At 43.6% G+C, this 17533-nt stretch overlaps 1 protein-coding gene across 1 annotated transcript in view; it reads right to left on the reverse strand.

Annotated features, from left to right (window-relative positions):
- Positions 1-1744: 1744 nt before the first annotated feature.
- The window catches only part of KLHL29 (kelch like family member 29), a 298936-nt gene continuing 283147 nt past the window's right edge, over positions 1745-17533 (reverse strand). Inside the window, exon 12 of the mRNA XM_066639833.1 lies at positions 1745-3217. Coding sequence (XP_066495930.1) covers positions 3034-3217 — 184 coding nt within the window. The 3' untranslated portion in view covers positions 1745-3033. The remainder of the gene's footprint in view (positions 3218-17533) is intronic.

The following is a 17533-nucleotide window of genomic DNA, read 5'->3' on the forward strand; positions in this document are numbered from 1 at the left end:
GAATTTGGTATAAGCTTATTATATTTGGCTGATTAGTTATTTTCACCCATTGTTCCACCCACAATGTCCACCTGACCCGACCACAAACCTGCTTTAATGCTCTGAGAAGCATAGACTCATGATGGAGTTGAACGTTTCCAAGGGTTAAAAGTGGTTTCCCACACTCATGAATCGTCAAAGTTGCATACATTTGATTGTACCAATAAAATCTTTGATGCACTGAAGACAGAGATGTGCTAGTAGATACAAAACAGGTCCCAGAGATGTTTAGGAAGAAGAATGGCAGAACAGCAGTGGTTCAAGCAGCTAGATTCCAGGTTAATTTCCAAGAATGTTAATGTTTGGGCAGCCACAGCTGGAAAGGAAGCCTTGTTAAACATATCATTGTTGCTTCTTGGCTGTTTTAACAAAGTAGTCCAATTAATGCTGGATCTAGATCTATAAATAGATTTATTTTAATAGGAACAGTAAACATATATACAGTATCATTACAGAAAACCCTGTGTTTTTAGTAGTCACAGAAGTAGCCAGTTTGCTCCAGTGTGAGAAAAGAAGAAATAGGATAAATTTGGAGATATTGAGTGTTTAGCAAGCTTTACAAGCTAGTACCTCCCTTGGAGGTAGACACACACCAATGCTAACATTTTGATCTGCCCCAGGCAGTGAAGAACTTGTGTGCCAATCATTTTAGATTCACATTTGCACCATGGTTGATAAAAATACTTCACATGACTTCTTTTCCTTCAGAGTAAGATAAAACTGCATAATAAATTTGAACATTACTGTCCATAGAAGATTTCAGTCATCTTAGACTGCTGCCTAAATAAGTATTTTTTTAACTATGGCAAGATACAAATTTCATAACAACATCGGGTTCTATAAATTTGCTCCTTAACAAAATAACTTCAATTTGATTGGCCAGCCATCTGTTGTAGGTTTATCCAAAACTCTCCAATTAAAAAGAAAAAAGTTTATTTGGTATAAAAATCAACTAGCCATTAACTGCTCTTCTCTGGCTACTTTATGTATGATTACAACCTCACTTTCTTGGATGGGCCCTATTGAAATAGAAGGGAATTGCTTCCAAATTAATGTACTTACAACTGACAGCAAAAGTGATGTCGCACCAGCCATGGGATGGTGCCAGAAACAGTATTTCCGTAGGGAGTGATCTCCTTTGCCCTTGTAGTACTAAGGAGCACTTGCTATGTGAGCACAGCTTCTTTCCATTGCATGTTTCCCTGCCCCCATCAGAGGCAGGCAATGGCATGGAGAAGGGAGACATGTAACATGAAGCCATATCATATGGTGCACATCTTAAAGGTTACCAGTGGGATGCTGTTTTCAGCAGCAGCCCTATGGAGAGCACAATAGCTGCTCCCAGTAAGTTGTTGGTGACTTAATAGGTCACATTCCTTATGAGAAATCCTGGTGTCATTAATTGGCCAAACTTGAATGAGGTTAGGATTTCCCTCTGACTACAGTATCTGATATACTGTACACATGATGGTTTAAGCTCTGTTTATTATGACCACGATGAAGTTCAGTGAAAGATCAAAGGTAGGTGTGTCCACTCCTGACGACTCCTGGCTGCTGTAAGAAAATCAGCAATAGGTTCATGGCTCAGAGTGAATTGTAAGAGACTTTGCCATTTCCATTGCAACCCTGTTGCCCAGCTTTCTCCCATCTAATCGGCTCAATTTACAATTTTATAAAAAATGTCCACATCACAATGCTTCTCAGAATATACAATATTTTAATATACATATAAAAATATAGCCCTGCTGTATATATACTTACAACTCTACATAGGAACCTTTACCCCCCACCTCATTCTTTCTAATGCAGGCTGTAACCTGATGCATTGTAAGTTATTTCAGCTGTTAAACCTGCACAAGAAAAGTCCTGCTGGATCGGGTCAAACACCCTTCCAGTTCAGCATCTTGTTGGCCACGGGCCCACTGGATGCCTCTGTAGTGAGAAGTTGCGTTTATCCTTGGATGAGCAACCACTGAAGCCTCTTGAGGAGAGAAGGTTTTCCTTAAGACTTCCAGATCCACTTGGGAGAGGAAAGGGGGCAGCGTGAGAATTTGAAAAAATAGATGGAAACTTTTTGCTTTGTCTGACAAAAATAGAGACAGTGGCATATATTCTGACAACTGGACTGTCACTCAGTGGTGCTCTCCGTCTCTGCACAAGGCATTGTCTGAACTGGCCCAAAATATGGAAACCCAACACAGAATTTTCATTCTAAACTTTGAATAGATAAATAAAAGTTTAATAAAAGCTCCTAGATGCCTCTTGCTTTACAGAAACTTAGCTGTCATTTTGTTCATACAGTAGAAAAACAGTAGAAAGGCAGAAACAAGCCCTCCCCACAACCACACATTCACATTGGCATACAATTTCAGAAAACCTTTTCATTAAAAGGACATGGAATGCTAGTAGACAGACACACTTCTATCCTTTATTAGCTCTGCTCTAAAGAGCCTCCAATGTTTGCTCTGATGGAAGACTGACCTCAATTTATGCAGTCTGTCATGCAAGTTCTCTCTTGGTCATTGGTATTGAAAAGCATGTGTTGGTTTAAAAACAAAACAGCAATCAAAGTGATAAGGACACTTTGACCTTCATTTCAGAGAACGCTGATGCTTGGTGTGTAACAGCAAAATCTAATCCGCAGTTATTTCAAGAATTGAGCTTGCTCTCTAGGAAAAGAATGCAAATTCTCTCTCTTCCCATAACTAAACAACATGTGGGAACTGCTATTGCACATGGGTAGTCTGCTGAAACAAGTGCCACTAAGACATCTAGTGGCACGCTTGGGTTAAGTCACACGAACGTATGTAACATGGAGCTCTTCTCCGGGTTCACCAAAAGGTGAGGATGATTTTCTACATTCAACGTAGATATTATTCATAATTTTAGACAATATCAGTTGCATTTCCTTGCTTTTTCTCAGCAGGACAGTTTCTTTTTCTTGCCTGCTTTCAGCAGGTAACAGCCAGTTTGACATCCAAGGCCTTTTTGGCATCACCCACTCTGAATGTACTTTTTAATTACTACGCAGCCATGTCGGAACACAGGACATGGCATATTGGGTAGAAGTGTCCACAAGTTTGTCTTGGGGTCATAAGCTTCCATGTTTCCCAGAGCAGGACCTTCGCTGCTGACAATTCCACCAGTGGCATAAATTTTTCCATCAAGAACCACAGCACTGTAGAAAGAAAAAAAACAGGTTGTTACTAGCATCTTACGAAGCTCTCACAACATGCATTAGCCCGGTGTTTGGAAGAAAATGTTGAATGCTGATTCTAGGCTAAGTGCAAAACAACTGATGATATTAATCAGAACTGCTAAGCTTTACACACCATTAATTTTCAGACTCTTCCTGCTGTGTGGAACTGGCCCCAACTTCCCCCTAGGGGGAGTCAATGGCACAGCCAATATCTGTGTTAGTATGATTGTTTCACACTTCTGGTTCTGTACACAAATCAAAACAGAACACTATCCATCTACAGCTGGCAACTGATGTCCTTGTGACAATGGAGGGCTAGCCGTGAACCCCGCTCCTGGTATAGAAGCTCATGTGAAACAGTACAGCCCCTGCTTTAACAGTATATTTCTAAAAGTTGATGCCACAGGAAAGTCTCTTGTGAAAGGCAGACAGTGCATCTCCAAAGTATGTTGATCCCACACACACTAGCTGAGCAGAAGCATCCCATCCATCCCCAGAATGGTCTCACCTCAAAGCCACATGCTGGGTGTCATGTATCAAGGTGGTCCACGCAAAAAGGTTCCAATCAGTAAGCTCATTATATTCTCGTTTTGAGGGGGGAAGAATCGAGTGGATCAGGTCTGTGTTCACGGAGCAATTTAAAAGTTGGAGCAATTTAAAGGGTGGCAGGGAACCAGATCAATTCTGCCCCCCTTCCAGACTTTACAGAACTTACAGGGAATATTTATTTTATTTACGACATGGCATTTATATACCACCTTTCCTAGCCTGACAGGGAAGCACAAGGCAACCTATGAGATTAAAAATGCTTGATATAAACAGTAAACAAATTGAACAAACCCATTATATGTTATCCTAGATTTCTTCTTGTTTTTCATATTAAAGATACTCCCCCCCCCCCCCACAGATGTCTATGTGCATGGAGGCCACAACACACAGGATGCCAAAAGTCAACATGCAATCACATAGGATATGTAGGGAAGGATTTCATATGCGGGGGGGGGGGGAAGGGAATTAATGAAATAAGTGACCTAACGGACTGTTAACCTTGCCGCGCATCACCACTTTAATTGTAACGCTGCATTTTCGTATCCATGTGAAGAAGCAAGATGACTGCTAGCCAGTCCAAAAACTTGAGTGGAATTTACTAATGAACATATTGATTCTTTTTAAATCATAGCAAAATTGTGTTGGGTGTGATGCAGAATACAGGAAAGCGCAAGGTACTTTTTTTTTTTTTTTTTAGAAAAGTGAGAATAATACTTGTTCATAATGATTACAGAAGTAGCTGATGAGGACAGCCACTTATTTGTGTACAGCAGAATTCAAGGAAATGAGTGCCAGCCTTCTCTTCAGCTATGAAAGCCACTGCTTCTTCCTGAGCACCTCCCTGTTACATGAGAATCCCTCCTTTTACCTTTTAGCTGTGATTTTCTCTCTCTATATCTGGTTATGCTATTATGGACTATAATATCATGCAAGCTAAACTGTTCTCCCAGCATACAGGACACATTTCCAGGACTCTGGTCAAGCCACAAGCTCATGGTTACACCCCCCCCCCAATAGCCACACATTATGGGAGGAAGTCTTGTGTCTTAATCCAATCACTGTTTAAGCATCTCCTAAGTTACTGTATGCAAATGATTTTGGTGTTACTGATTCATTGTATTGTTTCCACTCAGTCTTTGTTAAGTTCCCCCTTCTAGGAAGCCAGCCATTGACCCCCCATTGAATTTTGCTGATAATTTATCCCCATTCAAATGTATACATACTCCAAGTACCCAGCCTTGTGTTAGCAATCAAGCTACCATCCAGCTCAGCACTGTCTCCCAACCCCTAATAAGAGAGGGCTTCCTCTCACATGCTCTCTCTCTCTCCAAGGTCCAACAGATTTGTGTTGTGTCAGAGGGTCCTCTCCACAGGACTCTCCCCCCCTTAACTGATCTACAAAACAGGTAACTATCTTGCGCCTGGAAGTCTTTCCCTTCTTCCCCCCCTTTTTCTCCCCTTCTCTAGTTAGCAGCTGGGGTTGGCAGAGCAGGGACCCCTAAAATCCTTCCCTACAACCCTGGATGCACCACTCTTCACACACAACCACCATGAAAGCTAGGTACAATGGATTCAAGCATTAGGACCAAGAAATATCATTTCTCCATGTGCATTATTTTTACCTTTGATCTTTTGTAATAAACCATAATCTTTTGTTGAAAGTTATCTTTCTCTCAGCCTCCTCTGTAAGCAAAAGGGAATTTCTCTGCATTATGCCGTCTTGTTATCCAGCCTACGATCCTAATGTTCCAATAAGGGTAGTGTAATAATTCCCCTAAACAAAACAGTCCTTTTGGTAACACCCTTCACACTCAACAGACTCTTCAGCAAGTCAAGGATTCTTAACTGGGGGGGGGGTATCCATACCCCTTGAAGTGACGATGGAGGAATGAGACCCACATCGCTGAACAATTAAAAAAAATGTTGTTAGCTTAACTATTATCACTATGAATTGAAGTATTTTGTTCCTAGCTATCCATTTGGAAAGTAAAATCAAAATATTGACATAATAGGGAGGGTGGTGATGATGTCTGCAAAAGGGGTATGGTGACCTATTGGGCAATCCAATGGGAGTCTGTAATCAAAAAAAGGTTTCAACCCCTGCAGTAAGTGTACCAGTTCTTCTTTAGGAAAAAACTAGATATGTACTCAATTGATGCTGCCACCTGACAGGTTTGGGCACTCGCCTCGGGTGACTCGACTCAGCTCACAACGCAAAGGCAGTGACTTGTGAATTGATTATGGACTTGACTAGGCTTTGGGTACCTATCTTTACAGTGTGTGTGTTCTTGCTTACTTTTTCTTTCCTTTGTCACTTCCACGGCACGCCATGCGATTTCATGGGTGAACTGGAAGACGGCAATCTGAAGGAGAGCAGCAGACGTGGTGGGAGAGTAGGCTGGTTCCATAAGACAGGGAGGGAGCACAATGAAGGGGGAGGGATAGGGACCAAAAGGGAGAGGCAGCCAGGACACAGGAGAGTGGGCTCTTGGTGATATAGGAACGAACTGCTTCAGTTTATTTTTTTTCCTGCACAAGCTAGGGAGGAGTGAAAGGAGGTGAACCAACCGGGGGAGACATTTTTTTGTGGTATAGGAGGAATGGCTTTAGCTTTTCTGGCACATTTTGAATTTGTTGACTTGGAGTACGGATAGGATGGGAACATTGGGGGATGTTAAATAACATGGGTGTGCTTGCTCACTGTTTTTGCCACGTGAAAAACATTGTGGGGTTAGCATTCCAACAGCGAGCAGCAGAAATGTTCCAGCTGGAAGGCAGGAAAGGGTTAATGTGGGTGGGAGGTAGAAGTGAGCTTTTTCCCCCATCTCTGATAGGAAGGAATGAACAGATGATCACTGGAAAAAGGATGGGCATTAGGATATTTTTATTGGCTGGGAGAGAACAGGAGTCGTCATCTAAGGAGTTTCTTGCCTTACAATTGGCTGCAAAAGCCCATGGAGGTGGCGGAAAACTTTTGCCTGATTCTGCTTTCCAACTTTATGGCCTCTTGGCTCTGTTGCTACTTGGGGGAGCAACCCTCATTGAATGACCCGCTGCAGTGGGACTACTTCCCACTACTCATAGGGCTGCCAAGGATCAGGTCATCCTGGTAAGCCTCTTAGCTGCCACTTCTGTCACTCCCACCCCTCCCGCCGTTTACAAATGAGCAGGGACAGTAAGGGAGTGAGCACTCTGACACATACACACAGAGCCTGACAGCAGCCCCGCTTTTCCCATGGCAGGCTTTTAAAGGGGGGGGGGGCTCAACTCGAGTCCATTGGAATCACTTGGAGACTCAGAAAGTGTCCCTGTTACGACTCTTTAAGTCGAGTTGCAGGGGATAGTGACTGTGCGACTCGACTCAAGTCCCACTAGGTTTTCCCAACACTGATCATTTAATAGCACTGTGTGTCTCTGGTTCCAGTCCATAATGCTTCTGCAATGATTCTGACACTCTGAATGCTGAAAAATGTCAAGAAAATTGGAACCCTCTTGGGGAAGAAGAAGGGAGTGGAAGCCTCTTCATCTGAATTTGTGCAAGAAACAACAACTACAGGGGAGACAGCAGCAGGTATTTATTTCCCTCCTGTGAGATGCAGCCTTGCTGCTGTCTCCATTAAAGCTGTCACCTTTCGTCCTCTGCCCTGTCATCCACTGCAAAAACATTACTGATGGCTGACATGTGAAGATAGTAATTACAGTAAGTAGGGTGCAGGTTTGTTGCTTAGTTCCATCAATACAAGGAGATTAAAGTAATACATTCTGTCAAAATCTAGGAGGAAAAAGCTCATGAATCTTTAGATAGCACAACTTTAGATCCATAAGGCACTAGGACCATGCAGTGGGGCTGGGGTAGATGGATTCAGTGAGGGGAATGGGAACAGAGAGGTGAAGCGATGCTTGGGATTTATTTTTTTTAAAAAGAAATTAAAAACAACACTGCCTTTGTTTGACAGTTCTTCAAATGAGGGGTGGGGTGAACGACCTTGTCCTGAAGCAGTCCCATTCTCTTTTCTCTTTGGGGGGGATGATTTATTTCCTGTTGTTTATGACAACTCCTCAACATATCTTCTTGGCCTTGCAATGATTGCTACGATAAAAAATAAGCTTACAAAATATGAATACACGCTGGACATATTGGAAAAGAGGCCCAGACACTTGAACTTCCTCTGCCTATCTCTCAAATACCAGCTCCTGAAAGCTCTGAATGGCCCAGCTTCTTAACAGGAAAGAATAAATGGCCCTGACAAATCAAAGAGGCACAAGGCTGAAAGCTCTCCAGTGAAGGCCATAACTGCAGCCTAAGTTGCTTGCCTCTTGATTAAACTGCACAACAGTCGCTTTATTATCCCCAAGCAATTAATGGTGTTTTGTCATGGCCCATCAAGATAAACTCGCATGGCAAAGTGGTTCAGACTGTGAGCTGAGTCCCTGACCCACATTTCAGCACTGGGGTTGCTATCTTTCAGCATTCCCCTCTGTTATATGGGGGATAACAATGTCTACTTGTACAGTCTCCTACGTTGCTCTCTGGTCTATTGGAATGATGGAGCTCAGAACACACTTCCTCTGGGTATACACAGTAGTAATGATGGTGGTTGGGTGGGGTTGCCTGGAATGCAGGACTGAACTGGCTCCACCTTAGTGGCAGGATTGAATCTAGGTTTAGTTGGCATCACAGTTTGCATGGTTGCAGACAATGCCAGTCGAACAGTATCTGTCTCTAAAGAGAGATGAATGCCAGGTACCTGAACTGCTAATTTCTGTGATCGAGTCATTGTTTGCCTACAAACATATTTTATTGCTATTAACTAAGCAGGCATCTAATACTGTTCACAGAGGAGATGCGTTTTATTAGAAATGAGCGCCTTTAGTTGCATCCAAATCTACATGCTTAATATTTCCTTCTTGATAGCAATGACTTTGAAAGAAGGCCAGTATGTTGTAATGAAGAGGACCTTGTGATATCTCATCTCCTTTTCCATTCTATTTGCTGCATAGAGGCAAGATGCCATTGGGGTATGTATTGGAATCGCGAAGATCTGGCAAGGAGATAGCATGTGGTGTCAGTAGTGGTCCCTTTAAGGGTTAAGGTCTGAGCTTTGAGCAGAGAGTGTGCTGCACAGCTGCAGCCACTAGAGGCAATGAGGAGCACCTGATGCAGGAAGGGTGTAGTGGAGAATGGAAAGGACACTTGCTTGCTGACTAAACAGACTGACTTTGTGGCTAACTGATCTACTGGACTGCTAACTCACGGACTGACTTATGGCTCTGCCTTTTGGACTTACCTTCTGGCTAACCGACTTACTGGCTATCAACTCACAGACTGACCCACAACTCTGCTAACGAACCAACGGACCAGCTACTGATGTACTGGACTTTTGGACTGATTATCTGGCTCACTGATTAATGGACTAACTAATGGACTACTTAAACAGACTGTTGAGTGCTGAGGTGCTGCTGCTGTACCTAGAAGGACTGCTGCCTTAGAAACTGGGATCCTGCAGGTTGAACAGGCAAGCTACCCTGGTGGTGGAGTCCAGCAGTACTGCAGTGGAAAACTGGGGCCATTGTTGGAGAACAAAAGAGAGCTAATTAGCTTAGAGTGGGTATAAGTTCTCTAAGTGAAGCTTGAATTGGGAATCTGGCAAAATTTTGGAAATTTAAACCATTCAAAGCATTTCATAGTCACTGGAGTAGCACACTTCGCAAGCCAGAATTTACAACACGTAGAATACAACCACTTCCTTGCACGATTTTGAGTGTGGAGCTTGCCACTCTAAAGCGGGGTGGTGGTGGTGAAATATAAAGCCCATGGGCTGGATCAGGCCCACATAAGCTCTTTATTCAGTCTCTTGTGATAACTGGTCTCTCCCTGTGCTGCCTTTTCAGCAACACTGCTTCTGCTGAGGATCTGGGAAAGAGAGATGGAGGGAGGCCTCAGAAGTCAGTGAATGCAATGGGAGAAGGGATATACCAAGAGGGTTGTGAGAGACACTGCCAAGGTGCTGGGAGAGCCCAGGTATCACATGGGCTGCCCTTTCAGCAGCACTGCTTCTGCCAAGGCATCACTTTGAAGAATATTTTTCAGTTGCTGGACTGTGAAGTGATGCCTTGGCGGAAGTGTCGTTCCTGAAAGGGTGGTTTGCATAATTGGGCTCTCCCAGCCTGCTAACTGGGCTCTTGCATATCTTGAAAAAATGATCAAGATATGCACATTTTCTCTTCTGTCACTTGCAACCAATGAACTCCTACATAACAAAGTGCTTATTTCTGGCCATCATCTGCTTCACATCATGTCCTGCTTAATGATCTCACTTCTGGCCCCTGGCAGCCACTATGAATGCTATTTGGCCCACTATATGAAAAGTCTGACACCCCTCTCTAAAGGCTTCATTGGTGGGAAATATTGTTACTCTGACCCCTTAGAAATGAATGAAGAAATGGTCACAACACTGAATGAGAACAGAGGGCATAAGCTTTGAGCCATAGCTATTACAAACCATTTTTCAACTTTCTGTACAGTATTGCAGAATAATTCAAGAGTGTACAATGGGGGACGATGACAAATAATGCGAAGTAGTCAAATTCAAGAAGCTAAGCATTGGAAGCACCAGTGTCCCTTACTGGAGGCATTTTGGGCATCTGCATTTGTTCTCGAAAGCTGTGCCTCCATCCATCACTTGTCTCACAAAATCTCCTTTCATGCTTCCACTGCCTTGAATTCAGGTGGGATTTCAGCAGATGGTAATATGGCCTTCTCAATGAGGAATGGTATGCATTGAACAATAACTATTCAAACTGCAAAGGCAGAGGAAACAAAAATATGGGAACTGAACTGGGCAGCCTATACATTACAAAATGACAGTTCTGCTTGGGCACTAGATTCCAACAGAGTTTTTACAAGGTCTTTCCTCAGTGACCGCTGAAGGTCATTTTGTTTTAAAGACCAGAAGCAATTCAACTAGCTATTCCAGCAGATGAATGCTCTAACAGCATCTGGGGAGACATTTTGCTTGGTGCTGAATTATCAGGATCCATTTACACCAGAGTAGTGCGTGGCTAGTGAGGTTTCTGGAGACTCCCAGACACTGGCCCCCAAACAGACTTTGCAGCCACACCTTCTTCACAAGCTTATTGCCACAAGACATTTTACAGTCCCTGTTTCACTTGGCCATAAATGTAAATCCCTGTCCAGATACAGCACTTCAACGAAGAAATAGCCTCTCTGGCCGTCCTTGAGGTTATAAAAGAACATTTAAATGACTAAATTAGCATGTTCATGTGCATCACATTCTTTCTAATTCTCACAACCAGTTTTAGTAACTGAGAACGGGCACTGAGCCACACACACTAATTTATCTGGAACTGCTCCAAAGAGCCATTAAAAACAAGCCAGAGAGTTCCTTTTAAAAACTTCCCATTTGTGGTATTTACAGGGAGAAAAAAGCCACCCACAAATATCATCTCAGCAAAGCCTGGCCACACAGGAAGAGAACATTCAGGTTCTTGGATTCTTGATTTCTTTATTTGCCTTCTATTTCTGCAAAGCCACTGTCTTATGTCTTGCCAGCACTTTAAGAACAATATTTAAGTATTGTAGCACCAATCCGAAAAGGTATTGCTGTGAAACCATAAGCTGTATGCCTAGTAGTCTCCATTAATGTGCAAACGCTGCTGGGAAAGTCGGCCACAACCTGGTATTTCTACCCTCTCATTTGCAAACCTTTATGCCACACAGCATTAAACATCATGCATTACTTTTTCAATGCTATTCAAACTTTCTCTTACTTTGCTCCGATTCCATTCCTGATGACTCACCTTAAGTCTCTACACAGATATTCTGTCATCTCCTTAAGTCTCTACACAGATATTCTGTCATTTTCCACATCAGCTTCAAGTTTCTAGCCCTCATGTTAAAAAACTAGAACTTCTGACCACTGTTGTACCTTCTTTCTTACATCTCTTTCCTCTTCCATCCAGATTCTCCTCCTGGCCCTCCACCTGCCACCCAGGTCATTGTGCTTTATGCTAGATTGCATTCCATGAAGGAAATAACTGTCTGCTTCGACTCATGCCAAATAACTTATGACCACAAATGAGTCATGGCTCATGGCCATCCAACATGACCCTGCAACATTTAGTTAAAGCAGGTGAATGATGTGACATTGTTGCAAGCAGCCTCCTGACCCCCTGCAAGTGACAGCCAAAGAAGTAGAAGAGGGGTAGGGAAAGGTGCACTGGGATGATGACATGTTACATAGCCGCTTTAGCTAAATATTACAGGGACACATGGGGAGAAGTTGGGAATCAACTGCAGTTGTATGTTACAGGTAACAGGTACTCTGGCCTTTCATTTCTCCTCCACAGTCACTCCTTTCAGCCAAAACTTGTGTAAATCACATTCCCTGCACTTTCACTTCCACCAGATCTCTCCCCTTCACTAATTTTTTCCATTCACATGATTTGTCCCTCACACCTTGTCTAGTTCACACAATGTCAACTGTAACACAATTTACAAAAATTACATCTGCTTGAACCACTGCTGGTGATCTACCAACATTAAAACTACAGAAGCAATGACCAAAATGTCTCTAAAAATGCCACAGTAGTGAGCTATGACTAGTCCTCACACTATCTGACTTCCAGCACCTTCCTGGAGAAAGCGGGGGTATTGAAGCCACTTTAATGCTTCTTCTTTCCCAGCACTCTGAGTCTGCGACTTGATCCAGAGCAGCTGGAATGTGTATTTGTGAGGATGGGGGAAGAGGCTGGAGCAACTATGTTAAGGGTTAGGAACAGGAGCATAGTGGAAGTATGGAGTCAATCATCAATCACGTTTTATCCAGAATTGTGTTGTGAGGTGTGTTATGGCAGGGTTTTACTACATTGTGTTTTTAATTTTTTCCACTTAGACACATTATGTATGATTCTTTATGGTTTTACTAGCTTACTGCTCAGATGGCATGAAAAGTGGTTGAGGTGGCCTCAGCTTCTAATGCATTATTCTCATTTTATACAGCATCATCTCTGTACATGGTACTTTTAAAAAAGAGAAGATATGTTTCTGCCCCAAAGAGCTTACAATATAGAGATCAACACAAGGGAAACAACTGAGGATGGGGCAGGAAATGCAGGCAGGGTAAGTAGGGGAAGAATATGCAATGGTTTCTGTTACATGAACTTAGTTACAGTAGGGCAGTGGTTTTCAACCGTTGTGCCGTGGCACACTGGTGTGCTGTGAAGCTGCCTCAGGTGTGCCGCGGGGCCAAGGAGTCAGGCGGCGGCAGCAGCGGTGGCAGCAGCAGTAGCTGTGCGCGCAGGAGAAGCGCCGCTTAGAGCCTCGCATGGCGGCAGGAGAAAAAGGAGCAGCCCACGGAATGCTCCTGCTGTTGCTGGTGGCTGCCACGCAAGCTGATTGGGAGAGAAGCCTGAAAGAGCTTCCGGTGGGCGGGAATGTGGAGGGGGTGAGCCAGAAGGTGGAAGCGGGTCTAGAGCCAGAAACAGCTGGCTGGAAAAGGATCCCAGAGACCCTTTTCCATGCCTGCAATGCCCCAATGTGACCCTGCCTGCATTGCCTCCACTGGCAGGGCTTTGGCAGTAAGGGCATGGGGCCACAATCCTGTCCACACTTACCTAGGAGTAAGCCCCACTGACTATAATGGGGCTTACTTCTGAGTAGGCATACAAGGCTTAGTCGCACTCTTTCTTAAATACATGAGCAGGCAAGTGATGCTTTTCCCTTCCCCCACCGCACCTCCTCCCCTCCTGCACACACACTGCCCCCTCATAACCAGTTAACCCCTCTCTTTCTGCCCTCCCCTCTCCTCCCCCACCTTCCAAAGTCCAGAGTCAGTTGCCTCCCATTCTCTCTCCCCCCCACCCCAGTGAATCCTGGTGTGGAATAACCACACTTTCCTGAGAGTAAGCCCCATTGAACAAAAGGGAACTTACTTCTGAGTAGACCTGGTTAGGATTGTGCCCTCAATGTATTAGGCTGCAATCCTAACCACACTTTTCTGAGAGTAAGCTCCACCGAACAAAATAGGACTTACTTCTGAGTAGACCTGGTTAGGATTGTGCCCTTAGTTATATTAATTAAATTAATTGTAACATAATAATGTAATTAAAAACTAGTAGTGTGCCTTGACAACTTTAGTGCCTTGTCAGTGTGCCGTGAGCTGAAAAAGGTTGAAAATGGCTGCAGTCGGGAATGGAGACTCTGATCATTATCCTTTGCTTTCTATCTCTTAGGGGATCTGGTTGAAACCTACATTCATTTTGATGAGTAACTACCATGATGCACACACCTCTCCACCCACCCTACAAGCACACGCAACTGAAGAGGCTCCCTGGATCTGCCATTCTGTTCCTTCCCTCTCAGCTAGCAGCTGTACGAAGGCAGCCTGCTTTTAAATTTCTGTGCTCCAGTGTAACCAGGCAGCCATTAAGAACGGATGCTTCCTAACAACATGCACAGGGGAGGTTTATTTTCCCCCCCAGACAGACCATGTGCTTTAACCTGTTACAGTGCCTCATGCTTATCCTAACTTTGAAATAAGGAAATGAGGCGTCTGGGGATCAGCAGCGCATGCTGTGTGCGAGCAGCTCCTATTAGTCAAGCAGAGCAGTCACCATGCCTCAATGTTCAAGAACAAAACATTTATTTTTTCTTTACAAAGAGACAAAAACCTAACTTTTTTCCCTTTTGTTATCGTGCAGTACTGCCTGAGCCTAAGTTTCACTGACGGTTTCCATTTGGCAGGAATGGATAACAAATCTGACTAGCTAACAGTCAGAGGAAGAAGAGACTGCCAGTTGGGAGTTGTGGATGCTAAATTAGCTTCTCTGGGATCATTGCTTGTGCTGGTGCAGGGCTGCCGAAACCCTGTGGATCATCTCTGGAACACGGGGCTATTTGCATGCTGCCTGAATTCTAAGCAAACTGGCATGTGGAATTTTTAATCACACACATAAAACATATTCTGTATTCTTTTTGCTCGGAGGTGAACTTAAAAAAAGAGGAAGCTGTCCATTGAGTCAGAGCTGCATAACTTCTGACAAGCATAAAGTTGTGGAGGACATTCCTAGTACTTGGAACAGTAACCATTAGGTATTGAGAGCACGTCAAAAGCCTTTACCTTGACATTTTGGGGCAGGTAGAGGGTGCCAAATCCCTGTATTAGTGAGGCCTCGGGCAAACTGCCCATTGCATCAAGCACATCATTACAGCAGACACACTTAGCTAGAATAGAAGTTAAACAGAAGCTGTGCTGGGAAGATCCGAACAGAGACCATGGTGGTGAGAAGGCTTCACCCCCCCTTTACCCAGCCACAGTCCTAATTGAGATCCCCCTCATATTTTCTATTTGTACAAGGAGAAAGAGGTCAGAGAACAATGCATCATACTGGTCCATCTAGGTCAGGGGTGTCAAACTCATTTCATACAGAAGGCCAAAGTTAGCAGTCAGGGCTCCAGCTGAGGGCTGGAAGTGATGTCATTAAGCAGAAAGTGACATCATTAAGCAGCTAATGGCCAGAAATCAGACCCTGTTCTCATATAGAAACGCATTAACTGCAAACAACAGAAGAGAAAGTACGCAAATCTTGATCATATTTCAAGATTTGGGAAAGCCCAATTTTCATGTGGGCTGCCATTTCAGCAGCCCACACCTCACAGCACCTCAACACCACACAGCAGTAACACCTCAGCAGCCGAGAGCCTGAAGGCCAGATAAAAAGCTTCCGGGGGCCGCATCCTGCCCGCAGGCCTTATGTTTGACACCCCTGATCTAGGTCAATACTGTCTACTCTACAATGGCTGGCAGCGGCTATCCAAAGGTTCAGAAAGTATCTTTACTAGTCCTACCTGGAAATGCTTAAGATTGAGCACAGGACATTCTGCATGCAATGCAGGTGCAATGCTGCTGAGCAATGGACCGTCCCCCCCAAATGACAGTTTTTCTTCCTGAAGAAACAGTGGCCTGATCTAGATCAGGCCCGTGATGATGGAAAAGGGTAAATGCTGCAGTCCTCATCCAAATGAGCCACCCTGTGGCTTTTCAGTAGACAAAAGTTAAGCACATTAGCTCTAGTCAAGTCCTTAACAAAACAAAGTCCTTAACAATTAAAATATCATTGGAGACTATTCCAAATAATGTTTGAGGAGGTGGGCCTTCTCTGTAACCTTCCCATAGTTAAGGTGGGAGTAGCCCCTTTCTACTTCCATGGGGCCCTTGGAAACAGAGGGAAGGGATGGTAATGCTGAGCTCAGGTATGTGGTTGGAAGCTACAGTTGACTCTGTGGCCATGCCATACTGGCATCATGTTGTAAGCCTTGAAACAGCCATTGTGAGTTCATGGTCTGGCCCCAGCCTTAGGTTTGTGTACCTGTAGTAGCAAAAGGAGAGAAGCAGAAACTCTTCTCTTTATCAACTAATAAACCTCAAGGGTGATACATTTTAAAGTAAGGCAAGGATGAGGACACAGCCCAAAGGTATACTAAGGGCTGCTGGGGACTCTTAGTCCAGAGACATTCCAGGAGTACTATACTAGAAAACGCTCGCTCGCTCGCTCGCTCGCTCGCTCGCTCGCTCGCTCTATCTATCTATCTATCTATCTATCTATCTATCTATCTATCTATCTAGAGAGAGAGAGAGAGAGAGAGAGAGAGAGAGAGAGAGAGAGAGAGAGCTCTTTTAACAAATAGAGAAGTGTGCAGGTACAATCAAGTAATGCTCAGCACAAATTTTACTTGATTCTGGAATTATTCATTTCCCCTTTTATGAATGTGCAAAGGGGGTGTTTTTGAACAGCAGGATTATAAGGTAGCTGCTCTGCTCCTGCAGGTTTTCAGAGGAATATGAGCACCCAATAGCCTCTCGTATTTTGGATAAAATCTGTTCACAGCCAAATCCCAGGCTAACCACTTGCGTGTGATCCTGGCCAAAGAAATAGTCTGTTAACAGCTATTCACATTAAAGTAATTTCAGTGTGGTTAAAGAACATCCTTCATTTTTAAAAACATTCCCATATAATTAATGGAATGAATTACCAAGGGAAGTTATGTCAGTTGTACCACACTGTTTGCTTCTGGTTTACAATCTTTAGAGAAAAAAATATAATTAACTACTGCCTGGACACAGTGGGGTTCTCCTGCATTCAATTTCACTCTTGTTAACACAGAGGAACAATGAAAATCTGTAATTAGCACAGAAGCAGCAGGAACACAGTGGCTTTGGCTGGGATTTGGCCTGCAATATTTTTTGCATGTAATGTTATGCTAGCTCCAGGACAAAATTCCCTCTACAGCCAAGAGAGGGCACTCTTTAAATAAAAACAAAACAAAACAAAAAGAAGATTTAAAGCAGAAAATGTGTTTGTTTTGTATGGATGTCTCTTAGCTTAGTTTTTCTTAAAACAACTGTCCCTCAAAATACTTTTGCTTAAGCCACAGTCCAAGTAGTCTTTTGCAAGCATAGGTAAATATAGGACTTGGGATCTGAATCAAGTGACTGATGAAAGAAAGTTTTCAACACATAGGTACTGCTGTTATCCACACGTCTGTACTCTTCAATCCACCATGACAGAATATGATCAGCTCTCTGATATGGCAGCTGCTTCTGAGCTAATGATAATTCAGTCTAGTACTGTAGCTTACGAAAGGGAAGCAAGCAGGCTCAACAATGACAAGTTCTGGTAACCACAGAGGAATTAAACTTTGCCTTAATTCTGGGCTTTTTCCTC

Source organism: Tiliqua scincoides, chromosome 1 (assembly GCF_035046505.1).
Source record: "Tiliqua scincoides isolate rTilSci1 chromosome 1, rTilSci1.hap2, whole genome shotgun sequence".
Taxonomy (NCBI): domain Eukaryota; kingdom Metazoa; phylum Chordata; class Lepidosauria; order Squamata; family Scincidae; genus Tiliqua; species Tiliqua scincoides.